This window comes from Carica papaya, chromosome 4 (genome assembly GCF_054855325.1).
Source record: "Carica papaya isolate Zhongbai chromosome 4, ASM5485532v1, whole genome shotgun sequence".
In the NCBI taxonomy this organism is placed as follows: Eukaryota; Viridiplantae; Streptophyta; class Magnoliopsida; order Brassicales; family Caricaceae; genus Carica; species Carica papaya.
The window spans coordinates 26,745,058-26,761,275 of NC_142312.1; the positions used below are offsets into that span (position 1 = coordinate 26,745,058).

At 35.5% G+C, this 16,218-nt stretch overlaps 2 protein-coding genes across 5 annotated transcripts; one reads left to right on the plus strand and one right to left on the minus strand.

The window, feature by feature from the left end:
* Window positions 1-1,841: 1,841 nt before the first annotated feature.
* On the plus strand, window positions 1,842-11,959 carry LOC110810912 (amino-terminal region of chorein). Of its 2 annotated transcripts, XM_088218550.1 has the most exons (20): window positions 1,842-2,277; window positions 2,382-2,470; window positions 3,250-3,359; window positions 3,470-3,524; window positions 4,222-4,310; window positions 4,947-5,013; window positions 5,103-5,165; window positions 5,420-5,590; window positions 5,760-5,853; window positions 5,935-6,014; window positions 6,117-6,192; window positions 6,393-6,436; window positions 7,000-7,067; window positions 8,099-8,184; window positions 8,311-8,468; window positions 8,561-9,893; window positions 10,017-10,303; window positions 10,849-11,058; window positions 11,162-11,318; window positions 11,416-11,959. In XM_088218550.1, exons 1-20 carry the CDS (start codon window positions 2,166-2,168, stop codon window positions 11,712-11,714), a joined length of 3,648 nt encoding a protein of 1,215 aa, XP_088074676.1. In that variant the 5' UTR covers window positions 1,842-2,165; the 3' UTR covers window positions 11,715-11,959. The 2 variants fall into 2 exon arrangements, with proteins under 2 accessions (XP_088074676.1, XP_088074677.1); XM_088218551.1 differs by lacking the exons at window positions 1,842-2,277; window positions 2,382-2,470 and having other exon boundaries at window positions 3,470-3,564.
* Window positions 11,960-12,111: 152 nt separating this feature from the next.
* FIE (Transducin/WD40 repeat-like superfamily protein) lies at window positions 12,112-15,661 on the minus strand. Of its 3 annotated transcripts, XM_022037263.2 has the most exons (13): window positions 15,419-15,660; window positions 14,820-14,885; window positions 14,571-14,693; window positions 14,399-14,479; window positions 14,191-14,283; window positions 14,030-14,105; window positions 13,847-13,926; window positions 13,691-13,762; window positions 13,235-13,294; window positions 12,846-12,942; window positions 12,673-12,736; window positions 12,488-12,547; window positions 12,112-12,383 (listed from the first exon to the last, which is right to left on the minus strand). In XM_022037263.2, the coding sequence occupies exons 1-13, from the start codon at window positions 15,593-15,595 to the stop codon at window positions 12,317-12,319; spliced, it is 1,116 nt and encodes a 371-aa protein (XP_021892955.1). In that variant the 5' UTR covers window positions 15,596-15,660; the 3' UTR covers window positions 12,112-12,316. The 3 variants fall into 3 exon arrangements, with proteins under 3 accessions (XP_021892955.1, XP_021892956.1, XP_021892957.1); XM_022037264.2 differs by lacking the exon at window positions 14,820-14,885 and having other exon boundaries at window positions 15,419-15,661; XM_022037265.2 differs by lacking the exons at window positions 14,571-14,693; window positions 14,820-14,885 and having other exon boundaries at window positions 15,419-15,661.
* Window positions 15,662-16,218: the final 557 nt, after the last annotated feature.

The following is a 16,218-nucleotide window of genomic DNA, read 5'->3' on the forward strand; positions in this document are numbered from 1 at the left end:
CAATGATTACAATAGTGGAAGAATTATGCAGAACGGGAATCGGGAAGGGCCTCATCGGAGGTGTTTTTTTTTTTATTTTGTCGCTGCTGCGCCGAGGGGCTTTACTCGCAGTTTCCGACCAATCCGCTGGTCCTTTTACTCCAATTTGACAATGAGGGTGTTTAAAATTGAATTTCAAGTAAAAGAAATTTTTTTACCTCTTTTGACGGTCGGAAGTGCCTCCAGCGTGGCGGCGATGACGGTCGGCTTCCTTCCCGGCGGCTACGTCTTCTTCTCCAGCGCGGGGGAGGGGGGGGGGGGGGGGTCATGCGGTTAGGGTTAAAGTTTGGTGTGAAAAAAGTTATTTATATCATTCTCCTTTTAATATGGATTGTTTATCGCGTTTGATTTGGATTATCTGATCGCGATTAAATAGGGAGAGAATTTGAACCATTCATCGCTATTTAGTATGGACTGTCTGATCGCATTTAAATAGGAAGTGGATTTGGACCATTCATCACGTTAAAATCTGACCGTCCGATCGCGTATGGGGATGGAACGTATCCAGACCGTTAGTGCGCGCGGGAACGAATCTGGACCGTTCGATCGCGGGCAGGTGGGTCGCCAGTGTGGCCTCCCGCGTGGTATTGCATCAGCGTCCCTTGCCACACAGCGCGCTTCAGTTCGTCGGGTCTGCTGACTGAGCGTCCTATGTGACACAATTTTTTTAAATTATGTTTCGACCCCCAATTTCTGAATTTTCTTTCGAAAATACTTCCAGAACCCAAATTTTTACATATTTTTTTCAAATTTGTTTTCAATTTTATCATCGAGTTTAATTTTCTCTATTTTTTACATTAAATAATAATTAAAAAAATAAAAAATAAAATTTAAATTATATATATTAATTTAAATATTACAAATAAAATTTCGGGTATTACAATTTATTTGGAAATTTTTTATAATCACCAATTTTGTTTTTAAAAAAATTAATTACAAAAATCAAATTTACTATTTTTACCATGAATTATCTCAAAGTAAAAATACCAATTACAAATATAAGTAATTTCAAATAAATGTGAATAAATATTAATTTTAATTATTTTTTCAATAATTAAAAATATTTAAGTCCTTTTAAGCTATAAAATAAAGTTATTTTTTTAAATACAAAAAATAAGTTATTTAATATAATTAAAATTTAAAACATTATAAACTTAGCAAGTCGGTCAAAACATAAACTAATAAACGAGTATTTAGAACGATCGTAAATTATACTATAAGCTTTAAAAATATTATTAGAATAATTATTTACTAAAAATATTTTTTAATCAAAATTTGTTTAGCGATTAATAGGAAATTATTGTTAAAAAAAAAATCCAAGCCTCCTCATTCTTTGATTAATTGATTCTTGTGGGGAATGGCTCATTTCTTGCTTCACATTTCTCTCTTTCTATTTTTGTGGTTTTTATGAATCCGAAACGCAACCCATTGTAATATGTCACATGGACCATACCCGAATGGACCGTGGGCCTTGGATCACCCCAGGCCCAAATATTCAATCCGATCCATTTAAACAACTCACTCAAATAGATATCTTTGAAATGCAACTTTGGCTATGATGAAAGTTACCGGATATCATTATTATTTTTAAAAATGATATATTAATTATTAATTATTAAAATATAATAAAGTATTCTGTATAATTACCTATTTACCTTTATTATTACTTAAAATTCATAATTATTAATTTAAGAATTTTCATTTAAAGAAAATAAAACAAATGAAAAGAAAAATTGGACCTTAAGACAAACTGACAAATCCTCTACTGACGCAGCGCCAAGATCCAATGCGACGCACAGAGCCATAATTACCAAATCACCGTTTCTCCCTCTCTCGCACGTGCCACACGTTTCAATCAAACCACGCCAAGACATCGCACGTGCGAGCCTGCCATCCTTTTCCCTGTCCTAAGATTCCTTCCGACCTGAAACAGGGAGGCTAATTTTAGTATTTTACACTCGGGCAGAACCCCACCAGAAGGAATGCTCTCATTGCTATCGCTCCCAAATTCTCCAATTCTACGTTAGGGTTTTGCATTTCTTACTTCAAGTTTAGGCAAACGGTTTTTCAGATTTTGATGTGATCGCGGATCTAGTGTCGAGGAAGGTTCGGGACACGACGGAGCAATGGAGTCGATACTGGCACGCGCCTTGGAGTACACTCTCAAGTACTGGCTTAAATCCTTCTCCAGAGATCAGTTCAAGCTGCAAGGCCGTACTGTACAACTTTCCAATTTGGGTAGATTCCGGCTTAATTGTCTAAATTTCGTGATATTTCTGTTCTAGTGGTGCATATAGTGATTTTTTTTTTTGTTTGGTGATTTTGTTGAAATCGTTTGATAGACATCAATGGGGACGCGTTGCATGCGAGTATGGGACTACCGCCGGCGTTAAATGTCACAACCGCAAGAGTTGGAAAATTGGAGATTATGGTTGGTTATTTCTACTTCTCTCTCTCTCTCTTAAAAAAAAAATTGAAATTTTGGATCGTAGTGGATGATCAGGTTGTTCTTACAGTGGCAATTAGTTTACTTGAATGTGCTGCTGAGAGGAGTGAGGCAATTACAAGAAGACGAATGTGGAGTGTGGAGTTGTCGAGTAGATGATTTTGGCTAAAATTAAGCCGATCATTTTAATCATTTCTGGAATTATTTTAATAATTTTGGCGTGTACTAGGATTTTGGGGAGAGTTCTTCACTTGCTTTTGTTAATTGATGTTTCTTATGGTTGCTGAAAAACACTAGGATCGTGATTTAAAAAGAAAGGAATTAAATGTGGTATTTTGTTTCAGTTCCAAAAAGTGGAAAATTCGACTGAATAAGGAATTTTAGGAACCTGCAAAACACTAAAATGATTGCGGTGGTTATTTTCGACAACAAGAAAATTCACACGTAGCCTTTTCTCTTTTTGTTTTTGATTAATTCTCTTGTTCAAATCTTTAGCTCACCAGAAAAATTGAATACAATGATAGGAGAAAGTGTTAAATTCTCCATCTGCTTCTTTCTTGCGAAATTGGAACTTCGAGTTATCGAGGTTGTTATAAATGACTGAATCAAGTGGTTTATGTTCTATCACTTGCAAATAAAGTGTTAGCACGTTATGGTTAAGATGGTCCTTATTTTTTCTTTAATTTCTGTATTTTAGCTATAGAGCTGGGTTTCTTCCCTTCTTTGTTGTCAAATTTATGTAAGATAACTTGTTTACTTTATAGCTTCCTTATGTAAGCAATGTACAAGTCGAGCCAATAGTTGTGCAAATTGATAAGCTTGATTTGGTTTTGGAGGAGAACCAAGATATGGAAGCATGTAAGAGTCCCAGCAGGTAATGGAACTTACTATCTTAAGGTTAAGTTTCATAAATCATTTTATTTAAGCATAAAGTAATGCCTGTGGTCTTAGCTGACAGCTTTTGCTTTCATTTTTCACTTGCAGTGCCCAATCATCTGCAAGCTCTGGGAAGAGTAGTGGTTATGGATTTGCTGATAAGGTTAGATTCTGCTCAGGCTGCTGCTATGCAACAGATTGTAGTAAGATTCAGTAGCTATAGTATTTGTTGATGAAAAAGAAAATTAAGAACTTATCATGTGATTGTTTGTTAGTTTTATTCTCTTTGTGGTGCTAGCTGCAAACTATCGAATTGAGTTAACATACGTTTTAGAAGATGATTTTGCCTTGAAAGAAAAAAATAGAGTTATGCAGAACTGCAGAAAGTTTTCTTTCTGGAAATTCCTTGAATTCTAAAAGATCTTCATTATAAAATAGATCCACCTCTAACCCAGGGAAGCATCTAAGAGCAAGTTCATATCACATACCACAGCGTGAAATTTCTTGTGATACTTATTGATACAATCAGGTAAATGGACGTAGATTTATTTATGTAGAATTTCCAGTATGATATTGTAATATCAGCTGTGTTGTTTGTATGCATGTTTTAGGCCCAGTATCAAGCAGCGTAAGTTAGAATTACTTTATGTAAATTCATTTTCCCAGATGAAAGGGGATTTCTTGTTCCATCCTTGTCTTAATTTTTGTGCTTACAACTTTTATGGGCTTCCTGTTATTATTACTTAAAAAGTGATGTGGTACTACAAAATATAATTTGTGGATGAACCTTTACTTGGATGTTTATTATATATTCTATATTCGGATGCCGCAATTATACATTTAATTTTTGCAATTATCAGATTGCAGATGGAATGAGTCTACAGGTTGGCACAGTCAACCTTCTTCTTGAAACTCGTGGGGGTGCTCACAGGAAAGGAGGAGCAGCTTGGTAAGTTCCTTAGGTGTTTGCCTAAAGCAAATATCTTGTATCGAGCTATCTATTTACATGCAGTGTCGAAACATAATTATCTGCATATTAGCTGTTTTAATTCACTTAAATATGATTTCTTCTTCTTAGTCAATGTTTGATCTTGTATGTTTAGTCGTAGATCATTCTCTAAATTGATGCTTTGTTTTACATTTCATGTTTGGTTCCTTTTGAAATGAATAGATTGAAGGAGTTTGTTGGACCCGCAATCTTCTATGAGCATTTTAAGCTCTAGCTGGCCTTTCTGAAGTATTAAAATTTTCCCTGCTGCCATTTTGCTATATGGTTTCTGTAGTTATTTAATGCAACCTTTAAATATTACCAAAATGACCAAAAATATATCTCTGTGGTTAAACTCTATTGAATTTTTCACATCCTTCTTCATGGCAATTAGTTTTTAATGTTCTGCTGTTTGGAGAATTTCAACCCTGATTCGGCTTAGATATTGGGCTTTCTGTATTAAATTGATCTTTATTATTGGATAAAATTTCCCATTTGCAAAGATAAACCCCTTTTGTATGGATGTTGTATGTTGATGTGGCAACTTTTTCTACGGTCAAAAGTCCACGTGAACATCTAATTGTGTTCTACTTTTAGGGCATCGCCTCTAGCGTCTATCACCATCCGCAACCTTTTTCTGTGTACAACAAATGAAAAATGGCAGGTAATTCCTCAAGAGTATTTTGATATTATCTCATTAAGCTTTCTTAAGAACAACTGCTTATTCGCTTTCTTCTCTTTTTTCCATTGCAGGTTGTTAATCTTAAGGAGGCAAGGGACTATTCTTCTAACAAAGGGTTTATATATGTTTTCAAGGTAGGTTGTATACGGAAACAAAATTAATCAGTTGTTTTCTTTCTTTATTTCTTTTTTTTTTGGTTGGGGGTTTGGAGGTTTAGATCTTCATGTCTGATGTAACATGCTGAATGAAATTGTTGTTACTGACATATGTATTTCTGGTTTTCGCAGAAATTCTTGTAAGTGTCTGGGTTTTGGCTTCTTTTTTACTTTGTTAATATGTTGCTGATTTGTGCATTAGTATTTAGTGATGCTTTATCATTTCTTGCCAGAAACTTGAGTGGGGAGCTTTATCTGTTGATCTTCTGCCTCATCCTGATATGTTCGCTGATGCTAACTTGGCAAGATCTCAAGAGGGAGCAAATCTGAGAGATGATGATGGTGCAAAAAGGGTTTTTTTTGGTGGAGAACGTTTTCTAGAAGGAATCTCAGGAGAGGCTCATGTAATGCACAGATATATTTTTAGTTTCCAAAAGATGCACAAAATTCACTTTTTTACATACCTTGATAAATTTGTTTTTATTATAAATAGAAGTTGGTGCATGGGCGAACTCTTTTCTTTTTGGGTATCTGGGACACTATATTTATAATCTGACTCATAATTATGTTCAGATAACAGTGCAGAGGACAGAGCAAAACAGTCCCTTAGGGCTTGAGGTTCAGTTGCATATTAATGAAGCTGTTTGCCCGGCATTAAGTGAACCAGGTGCGGATGTATATATTTCTGATAAATTTCATCTTTAGACAAATAAAATTCGTGATGAATTTGCTATAACTTTGTGTGCAGGATTGCGTGCCCTTCTTCGCTTTTTGACGGGATTATATGTATGCCTAAATAGAGGAGATGTGGATTTAAAGGCTCAACAGGTTTAAAATTGTCTAGTCAGTCTTTTTCATAATAGTTAACATGATGTGGCTTATCTGTAAAGGATAAATCTGAGTTCTCTCTCTCATGTGCAATCCTGTCAGCGATCTACCGAAGCAGCTGGGCGTTCTCTGGTTTCGATTGTTGTGGACCATATATTTCTCTGCATTAAAGATGCTGGTTTGTTTATCTGACTTTGTTTATAGGTTATAATTTTTGTTAATCCTTCCTTCTTGATGTCAGTGTTTGAATGTCTTAGAAATTTTTGGAGGCTGATTTTATTTTTTTATTTCAAATATTATGAAATGCTTAAAAGGATTATGCTTTATTTAATTCATTGAAAAAGCTAGCTACAGTTTCTGATTTAATTTTATGTGCAGAATTCCGGCTTGAACTACTGATGCAATCACTTCTTTTTTCTCGGGTATATTACCATGACACACAAATTCTGTGTTAATTACTACTATCATCTTGCTTTTCTGATCTCTATTTACAGTACTGGAAAGCCATCATATTTTAAGAGAAACAATTAATGGTCCTGAGAAACTTAACATCATCATGAAATGATTAAATGTTTTTAGTCAGTGTATTCATCAGCAGCTATCAATATCCCAGGTTCATGAAAATCTAATCAACATAATATATAGAGGAACATGAACTTTCATTGTTGTAGTTCGCAAAGTGTGATAAGATATGTAAACCTATATGAGGAGAACTATCAGTAGTCTTAATGCATCAGATCTTTCAGAGATGATTCAGTCTCCTCAGTTTAATTCTTATACAACAATTTTCTGTTATATGGAGAGTTCTAATCCCATTATTCAGTTTATTTGCAATAAATAGTCTACTCTGCTGCTTGCATTCTTTTCTCTTTGAAGCTCTAGATTTTTTTTCCACTCTTACAATATCATGTTGTCTGCATTTATGTATACTATCATGTTACTCTTAGCAATTAGACTCTCATCCTAATGCATCTTGTTCTAATAGGCCTGTGTTTCCGATGGAGAAAATGCGAAATACTTGACCAAAGTTATGGTCGGGGGGCTGTTTTTAAGGTGAATTGCTCTTTTCATGGAGTATGCGCTGGTGTATTCATAAACCTTATTTATTTGTCTTTCATAATTTCAAGTAGCTGATTCTATACTAATCTGTTATCTTTTATGGAAAAGAGAGTTTTCATTTTTTTTAAGTACGAAAAGAGGATTTGTTAGAAAGATAATTAGCATGAAAACCGGAGGATAAAATCTTGTCCAAGAACAAAAAAAAATACAGAAATGAATCCAACTTCAGCCAAAGAACTTAGTATGCTTAATAAATCCAACTCTAAAAACTTGGTCTTCTACCTTGCAACTCTAAAACATGCTATTTAAAATTTAAAATTCAGAAATTTTGGCAACAAAGCTATCAAATATATTGATCTCTTTAAGATTTCCAGATGGTGGTTAAGTTAAAATGTGTTTTGAAAACTTTGGGAATCTTTCTAATGTCATGGTATAAGTGCTACAATTTGTTTTTGTGTTTTGTCTTTTTAAAACTTTCCATGCTTCCCCCACTTCTTTTTGGGTGGTGGGGGGGGGATGTTTGTCATATGGCAGGGATATTCTTGATATACCCGTGTATTATACCTATAGAACTTTCATACTGGTGCATGTATAATTTGTTTGATTTGAACATTTGAAGGTTGGAGCAATTATTCTCTTAGTACTTCTATCTTTTGTCCAAGCACCACATAACTTCTTCGCAAACTCTCTATAGAAATTACTTTTCCCTGTTTATAATATTTTCCCTTTTAACCAGGAAGACTTGTCAATTGGCAACTATCACAAAGAAGTGAACTTTGTTTCTAAGGAGATGTTGATGCATGGCTCATTATGATTGTAGCTCAAAACTTTTAAGTTCATGTTAAACTTAGTATTCTGTTCTATTTGTAGGAAGTACATTAGGTTTTCTTAACTATGGAATTTCACTAATTGGGGTTTCCTTTTTACCTATTCTCATTCTTTTCTGAAACAAGAGAGAAACATGATTGCCGCTTTTATTACCATATACCTGTCATTTATTTAGTACGTGGACCACTGGAATGCAGGAATACCTTTTCGCATCCTCCATGCACCTTAGTGCAACCATCGGTCCATGCTGTCACAGAGGATCTTCTGGTCATTCCTGACTTTGGTACAAGTTCAATTAATTCTTATTATTAAAATTAAAAGTCCTTGTGTGGATGTATCTTAATTGGGATTTGGCAATTTGGTGTATATCCCTTATAGTTGACTGCTATCTTTCTAATTCTGTGAATAGGCCAGAATTTTTGTCCTCCAATATATCCCCTAGGAAACCTTCAAAACCACTCAATTGAGGGTGTTCCCTTAATATGTCTCTACTCTCTTCAGCTAAAGCCTTCCCCTGATCCTCCATATTTTGCATCAAAAACTGTTATTCGCTGCCAGCCTCTTATGGTAAGCTTCAATTATTTCAGAAGATTATATTATTCAATTATTTCGACCAACTGTATCACTTTTTAAGTTTATTTTTGCTATTCCTTGCTCAGATTCATCTGCAGGAAGAATCATGCTTGAGGATATCTTCTTTCTTAGCTGATGGAATAGTTGTAAATCCTGGTTCCATTTTGTCAGATTCTTCAGTTAATTCCTTTGTATTTGTTCTCAAGGAACTCGATGTCATTGTCCCATTGGACATGAGTAGACTAGATAATTGTTCCAGCAAAGGGAACCTTAATTCACAGAACTCATTTGCTGGAGCTAGTCTTCATATTGAAAAGTTGTTCTTCACTGAGTCACCTTTACTAAAACTCAGGTCTCTAAATCTTGAGAAAGATCCTGCTTGCTTCTCTCTTTGGGAAGGTCAACCAATTGATGCTAGCCAGAGGAAATGGACTGCTGGAGCATCAAACTTTATTTTGTCCTTAGAAACATCCACGAGCTTAATTGAACTTCAGAATACTTCAGGTTGGACATCAGGCTTATGGAGATGCGTTGAAATGGAAGGCCTCTCTGTTGAAGTAGCTATGGTCTCTGCTGATGGGAGTCCACTAACAGTCGTTCCTCCCCCTGGTGGTGTTGTAAGAATAGGGATTGCTTGTCGACAGTATTTGTCCAACACTTCAGTTGAGCAGTTATTTTTTGTCCTGGATATTTATGCGTACTTTGGTAGAGTCAGTGAGAAGATTGCTCTAGTTGGAAAAACTAGAGTACCGAAGACCATTAGGAATGATTCTTTGGGTGGACAGTTCATGGAAAAGGTTCCTGGTGATACTGCTGTAAGTTTAGATATGAAGGACCTTCAGCTTAGGTTTCTTGAATCTTCATCTTTGAACATTCAGGAGATGCCTCTTGTTCAGTTTAATGGTAAAGATCTCTATGTGAAGGTTACTCATAGAACCCTCGGTGGCGCTGTTGCTGTATCCTTCACTTTGTGTTGGGAGAGTGTTGAGGTGGATTGTGTAGAGACTGAGAAAAATCTTGCACATGAGAATGGCTCAATTTTAAATTCAGGAGACAATGGTGCTCTGGTGATTGGGAATGGATATACTCAACTGAGGCCTGTCTTTTGGGTTCACAACCAAAGGAAGCATCAAACAAATGGCAGTGTTTTTGTTACTCCATTTCTGGACATAAGCACGGTGCATGTTATTCCCTTAAGTGAACGGGATAGAGAATGTCATAGTTTAAGCATTTCAGCTTGTATTTCAGGTATTTGTTTAGGTGGAGGAATGAACTATGCCGAAGCCCTACTGCATCGTTTTGGGATACTTGGGCCTGATGGCGGTCCTGGGAAAGGACTATCTAAAGGCTTGGAGAATTTATCAGCCGGACCTCTGTCAAAACTTTTCAAGACATCCATTGTTGATGACTTAGCAGAGGGTACGGAGTGAAGTCTTTTTGGAATTTTGCATGATTGCTTTTTATGTTTTATTTGTGACGCTGTTTGTTGCCTTTCTTCTGCACTAAGTATTGACTCTATATTTCTCTTAAATTTCCATCCAGGTGGAAATTCAGGAGTCGGGCAAGACATTGGTTTTTCACAATTGGGAAAGCCTGATGATGTGGATGTATCTATAGAATTGAAAGATTGGTTATTTGCTCTTGAAGGGAGGCAAGAAATGGCTGAAAGATGGTGGTTTCATGATCATGAAAATATGGACAGAGAAGAGAGATGCTGGCACACAACTTTCAGGAGTTTGCAGGTAAAGGCAAAAAGTAATCCAAAGGATGCTCTGAATGGTAAAGGAGGATTACATGCTATGCCAAGATACCCAGTGGAATCCATCACGGTAAGAATCAATAAAACCTAGTTTTTGTTATTATTTTTATGATGGCAGCAGTATAACTGTTATTACCTATATTAAACCTAGTTTTTGTTCTTATTTTTAGGGTGGCAGCAGTATAACTGATATTACCTATATCAAACCTAGTATGTTATAATTCTGAAGGATGTTATTGGTATACTTGATATATCGTATAAAGGAAGGGAAGGCATCATTAGGTAGTTATACCCTTCAAGACATTATTAGGTAGTAGTACCTTTTACCTTCCTAAATGTTAGCTCATGTCAATTTGGCGTTCCAACTTGTTTAAGGCAGAGGTAAAGGAATCAAACATATTATTGAGGTTTGATTTGCATTTCTTTCTTGTCTAATTAAGTGTGGCAGGAGAAGGTTGAAACTTGGGTGAGGAAACTGCTTTTTGATTTAAATCTTGTATTGTATGGTTATCATACTTGTTATGCCCATTCAAGAATTTAAACTTCGGGTCAGATTTGGTTGTTCTCATGTCTCCAGTTTCATTAATTGTCTTTTTCACTTGGGAATTCTTGTAGGTTTGTGTGGAAGGCTTGCAGACCTTGAAGCCTCAGGCCCGAAAAGGCACCAATCTTCAGCCAGTTCTTCCTGCAAATGGAGTGAAAGGAAGTCTTGAAATGACCGGAGGGATCAATGTGGAAGCTCATATAGTGACATCAGCGGACGATGCTAATGAAGATATGGTGAACTGGGTGGTAGAAAATGTGAAATTATCTGTTAAACAGCCTGTAAGTATATCGCTGAACTTCCCAAGTATTGATGCCCTGTCCTTTTTTTTTGTTTTACTTTAGTTTTTTTAAAACATGTTTAAATGGTGCTTCTTTGGGGTAGATTGAGGCTGCTGTGACAAAGGACGAGCTACAACACCTTGCTCTTTTGTGCAAGTCAGAAGTTGATTCAATGGGTCGGGTGGCTGCTGGGGTGTTACGGATCCTCAAGCTAGAACATTCAATTGGCCAGGCAGCTCTATACCAACTTAACAACCTTGGTATGATTAATTTGAAAAGCTCTTTCAAATTTACAATGAATTAGTGGTTTATCACTTCCAAGTTCAGATTTGGAATTAATAAATTGGTGACTTGCAGGGACTGAGAGCTTTGACAAGATTTTCTCCCCAAAACCTACCAAGAGCGGTAGTCCTGCCAGCTTTGGGTTCTCACCATCAGCAAATCTGATCAATGAAGCCCCAAGAACAAAATTGGAATCAACTGTGATTTTACTTGAGGAGACTGTGTCAGATACGCAGACCAAATGTGATGCCCTTATCTCTGACTTGGCTACTTCTGAAGCTTCAATAGAGCATGTTGATAGTATCAAACAGATCAGCCAGAAACTTGAGAGTATGCAGAATCTATTGATGCAGTTAAGGTCTCGGATTCAATGATGTTTTTCTTGCTAATACTCCTGTACAACCTTGGGATAAAGAATGATTCCCAATCATATAGTTTTATCTGTTGATTCTTTTCTGTATATAGTAATTATATAGAAAGCATGTTGAGCGTATCCACCCATCCAGGCGAAACTGAGAATCATTGATGTTTAGTTGGAAATTTTGTATTGTAAAAGAGAATTTTCCTATACAGATTTCAATATTTCTTAAGAAGAAAGAGAATGTTTTGTACGCTGCAACCCTGGCGTAACTCATAATGCATTCACTTGGAAGAGGTTATTTGCATAGCAGCATACCATTTCTGGTAGACCATCTGTACCCTAGCCAAAGAACTTGGAGAAAAATATCCACTTCTCAACACTACTGAATATCTGTCTTAGCAAGATGGTGCTGAGAGCAACGAGACAAATGTGTTTTTCTTTTCCTTGTAATATCTGTTGCAACGTGGTTACTGCACTGCCGATTTGACAAAGATGATAAAATGGATTCATCTCTTAAAATAAATACAAGGGCAACAAAATTTAACTGGTATTACTCTCCAATAGAATCCCCATGAAATTAAATAAAGCTCTTTTACTCAACATGCTATCATGAAATTAGGTTTCTGTCGCTACTGCATCCCAGCGCCATATTGTCCCGTCCTCGCAGCAGCTAAGAATGGTACTACGACAAGCAAAACATATGGTAAGTTCAAAGGATTTCCTGTTTTACCGTCAAGTAGATAATAGATGCGAGACAGTAAATACAACAGTTTACAGAGGAGTTACCTTCCGTCAAAGGACATGGCAGTCTGCCTAATAGGAGATTTTGACTGAGGATGAGACAACCTGAGAGAGAAACAAGGTGAAGGTCACTGTAATGGAGAAATTTCTAGATACTGCAAGTATTTTGATAAGCTCAAACAAATAAGGCTAAACGGCGGTTGACATAATAAGAAAAAAGTGGAACCAACTTTGCAGTAAGAACAGGGGGGCTAGTTTGTAGTTCCCAGACATATATTTTCCCTTCTCTATTTCCTGGAACACAAATCAGCATAGTCAATAACTTCCAAACTTGTTGACAGTATATAAAGTTGATTATAATATGAAAAACCATGCAGATAAGTCCTAGTTTTTGTTGAGATACCTATAGCAGCTGAATTATAATGGAAGTCACAGGAAAATTTGATAAACCAAATATCACATTCCGGAACAGGGTATTTTTGCAGAATGTCAGCAGTACCCTAATAAAAAAAAAAGTTAAATGAGGAAGCAACAGGTAGAAAGAATAAATACTAAACTCCAAAACCAAAGAATGAAAGAGCATTCCTGGCTCAATAAGCAATTGCTTCTTACTGAGCTCTTTGGTGTGGATTTTGGCATATGGCAAGTGTGCGTCATGCATGGTGGAACACCAGCCAAAAAAGGAGAATGAAAAAGAAATCGGCTCGTTACAAGATATGCAAAAAAATAAATTCTATTTTTCTTGTCTGGTTACAGATACAACTTATGACACAGAAATTAGGAAGCTCTAACCTCCCCAGGACACTGTTCTTTCATTTTTGGTTCCCACAGCACAATTTCATTATCAACACTCTGCAATTTTGCAACAAAACTGCCTGTGAGCATACATACAGTACGGATTTCCAGAATCAGAGAAAATCGTGTACATTTAGGTTGTCTGATCAGAACATCGATAAATCATAAGCTACCACTAAGAATGGCATTAACAATGTTTCTATTAATTTTAAGCAGGCATAATTGTTATCCATTGTGCTCATTATCTTAATCCAAAGACAAATTTGCTTTGTTCTGTTTCCCATAAGCAGTACATCAAATTTTGGTTCTAAAATAAATTGTTTGAGTAAAGTGATCGAAAGAAAATAAGCATTTAACTTAAAGAACCTTGGGTCAAGGCAAGAGTACGTATTAAATATTAATCGACTAAATTATCTAAAAAAAAAAAATTAATAGACTAAAGCAGTGAAATACCTTTGAGAGAATAAAATCACCAAGCCACCGGTTACAGTCCACATAGTTTGAATGAACTGAAGCTATAAATATCTGAAAATCACTAATCTTAGAAACAATGACCCACAACCAGTTGTCCCTTATGTTTAAAGACAAGGAAAATAAGTAGCTACTCACAGGGAATTGTACATATTTTGTGGGGAATTTTGATGGAATATCAGACCACGTGAATGATTTCTCCACATATGTCCAGAACTCTGTAGCAAAATTGATGGCAAAATGATTTCCTCATCAAGCAAGCCAAGTGTATCAAAGGATTTAACAAGAAAACCAAATAGGTACAGGGTCTCAGAGTCCTACCTTTCATTGACCAAATCTTGACAGTGTTATCCATACCACAACTAGCAACCCGATATATGTCTGAAGGATGGAAATCCTACAAAAGCACCACAATGTTACTTAATGCACAAAAGATGCTAAGCTGAAACTAAATCGGAGTTCATAACGTTGTCTGCAGTTACCACACTTAAAACTTCATTGCGGTGACCCCCTGCTCCAGCAAATATCAAAATGCAAATCCCAGAGTGGACGTTCCATAGCCTAATTGATTCATCCTGGTTCATTCTTAACAAATTTTATTGTCTTAATCGAGCAAAAATTTCAAAAAATGAACAAATTTTTCATGATCTAATCAAACAAAAATTACAAAAGACAAATCATGACACTTACTTTGCTTGCTGACACCACAAGTGATGCTTTCAGTGGCTGACTCCTGATTTCATTTATTGAATCTCCATGGCCAACAAAACTCTGCACATACATGAGCATGTGATCCGATGGAAAGGAAACAACTTGTGAATCCGTCTAAATAAAAATTAAAGGTATAATTGAGCAAATATACCCTGTGTACCCTCTCAGCGCTGGCATCAATAACTCGAATTATGCCATTGATGCCTCCAGCCACAAGAAATGGGGACCCATCAATGTTGCATGCCCAGGTTACAGTGTAAAAAGACTCATCCTTCTGATCTAAAAAGCACATGGACACCCCAAAGGTTCTTTAAGAAAGCTCATTGGTTTGACGCAAAAAAACTACAATTAGTAAAAACATTCCACAGAGAGAGAATGAAACTGATTATCTTGTCCTTACATCTTCATCTACATAAGACTGCAAGACAGTTATAACACCCCCTTCGAGACATTGGTAAACCGTTACCTGATAAAGGAAACAAAAATAAAAACTTCACAGGCAACAATAAATAATTTCTCTATAGAACTTCAGTGTTCTCAAAACATATACAACATATACAGGTGAAAGAGACAACTTTTCAGCAGAATCCTTTTGAGGTTTGAACTAGCTTGAATAGAAACTAATAAAATTTGTTTATCTCGCAAGTCCAGGAACAGAAATTCTAAATCATCTTCTCTCTCACCCGAGCATAAGCTCAAAACGCAAAACAAGTAAATGGCTCAGACAAAACAGTATCTTTTACATAGATAAATCACAAAACCTAAAATCAATAAGAATAATTTATTAGCATATCCTCCATTTAAGCAACCCAAGAGGCTTCATTTACACAACCAGAAGCAGCTTGATAACCCTTAATGATTAATGTAAAGAAAGCACGAAAACCACTATATTGTGCCATCAAATTTGGCATTCAAACAAACCCAAAGAATAGAGAATCAAGAGGTTTTCCAAGAAACAAACGGGAAGCTAGGAATGAGCATAGTGAGGGAAGAGGATACCCGATTGCCCCCAACGGTGGCAAAGACATTGAAGTAGCGATAGTCCATGAAGTTAAAAACGACAGCGTAGAGGGGACGCTTGCCTTCTTGGAGTCGATTGGTGAATCTGTATTCTCTCTTCTTTGATGGAGTAAGTGATCCTACCACTGCTTCGCACCCTATTGCTGTTCTGGCCATGTTAGATTCTCTCTTATGATTACTCTGTTCTGGGAAACACCTACTACAACGTCTTCTCTTATATTCAGATTTGGGTTTTTTTTTTTTTTTACTTTTTTCTTTAAATAAAAGAATTAGGTTGATTTTTTAACCCGTCATAAATATTTTAACTAAAAAAAAAATAATATTCGTAGAAGATTCATTAAGACCCGAGTTTTTAATTCGTTATAATAAATAATTAACTCTCTCACTCCAGTTGTTATTTATTTATTTATTATTTCACAAGTAGCCGTTTCAATTTTCGATTTTCCCTTTTTATTTCTCATCAAATTAATGATATATATATATATTTTTTGAAAATTCAACTTATTCTTAAAAATGATATTAAAAAATCTCAATTTTATAAATCAAATAATTATTAGAATAATTAATTAAAACTTAAATAATAAATGATAAATGTATTAATTTTCTCTTAATACATTAATATAAAATTATTTAAAATAGTAATATAAAATCAAAATAATAATTTTTATTAATTAGATATGAGGAAGAGTTTAAGTTTACATATGCGAGTTTGTCCTATAACGATCTTAATTTTAAAAATATATCTTATACTCTATTGTATTTTTTAAAATAAAAATTTA

Excerpts from the sequence above, each read along its gene's own strand:
- FIE (XM_022037263.2), bottom strand. The coding sequence starts at position 15,595 with ATGGCCAGAACAGCAATAGGGTGCGAAGCAGTGGTAGGATCACTTACT. Across the intron at positions 14,886-15,418 it reads CCACCGTTGGGGGCAATCGG|GTAACGGTTTACCAATGTCT; the intron begins GTATCCTCTTCC and ends TTCCTTTATCAG. Across the intron at positions 14,480-14,570 it reads GCGCTGAGAGGGTACACAGG|AGTTTTGTTGGCCATGGAGA; the intron begins GTATATTTGCTC and ends ATGTATGTGCAG.
- LOC110810912 (XM_088218550.1), top strand. The coding sequence starts at position 2,166 with ATGGAGTCGATACTGGCACGCGCCTTGGAGTACACTCTCAAGTACTGG. Across the intron at positions 2,471-3,249 it reads TTGGAAAATTGGAGATTATG|CTTCCTTATGTAAGCAATGT; the intron begins GTTGGTTATTTC and ends TTTACTTTATAG. Across the intron at positions 5,591-5,759 it reads GAATCTCAGGAGAGGCTCAT|ATAACAGTGCAGAGGACAGA; the intron begins GTAATGCACAGA and ends AATTATGTTCAG.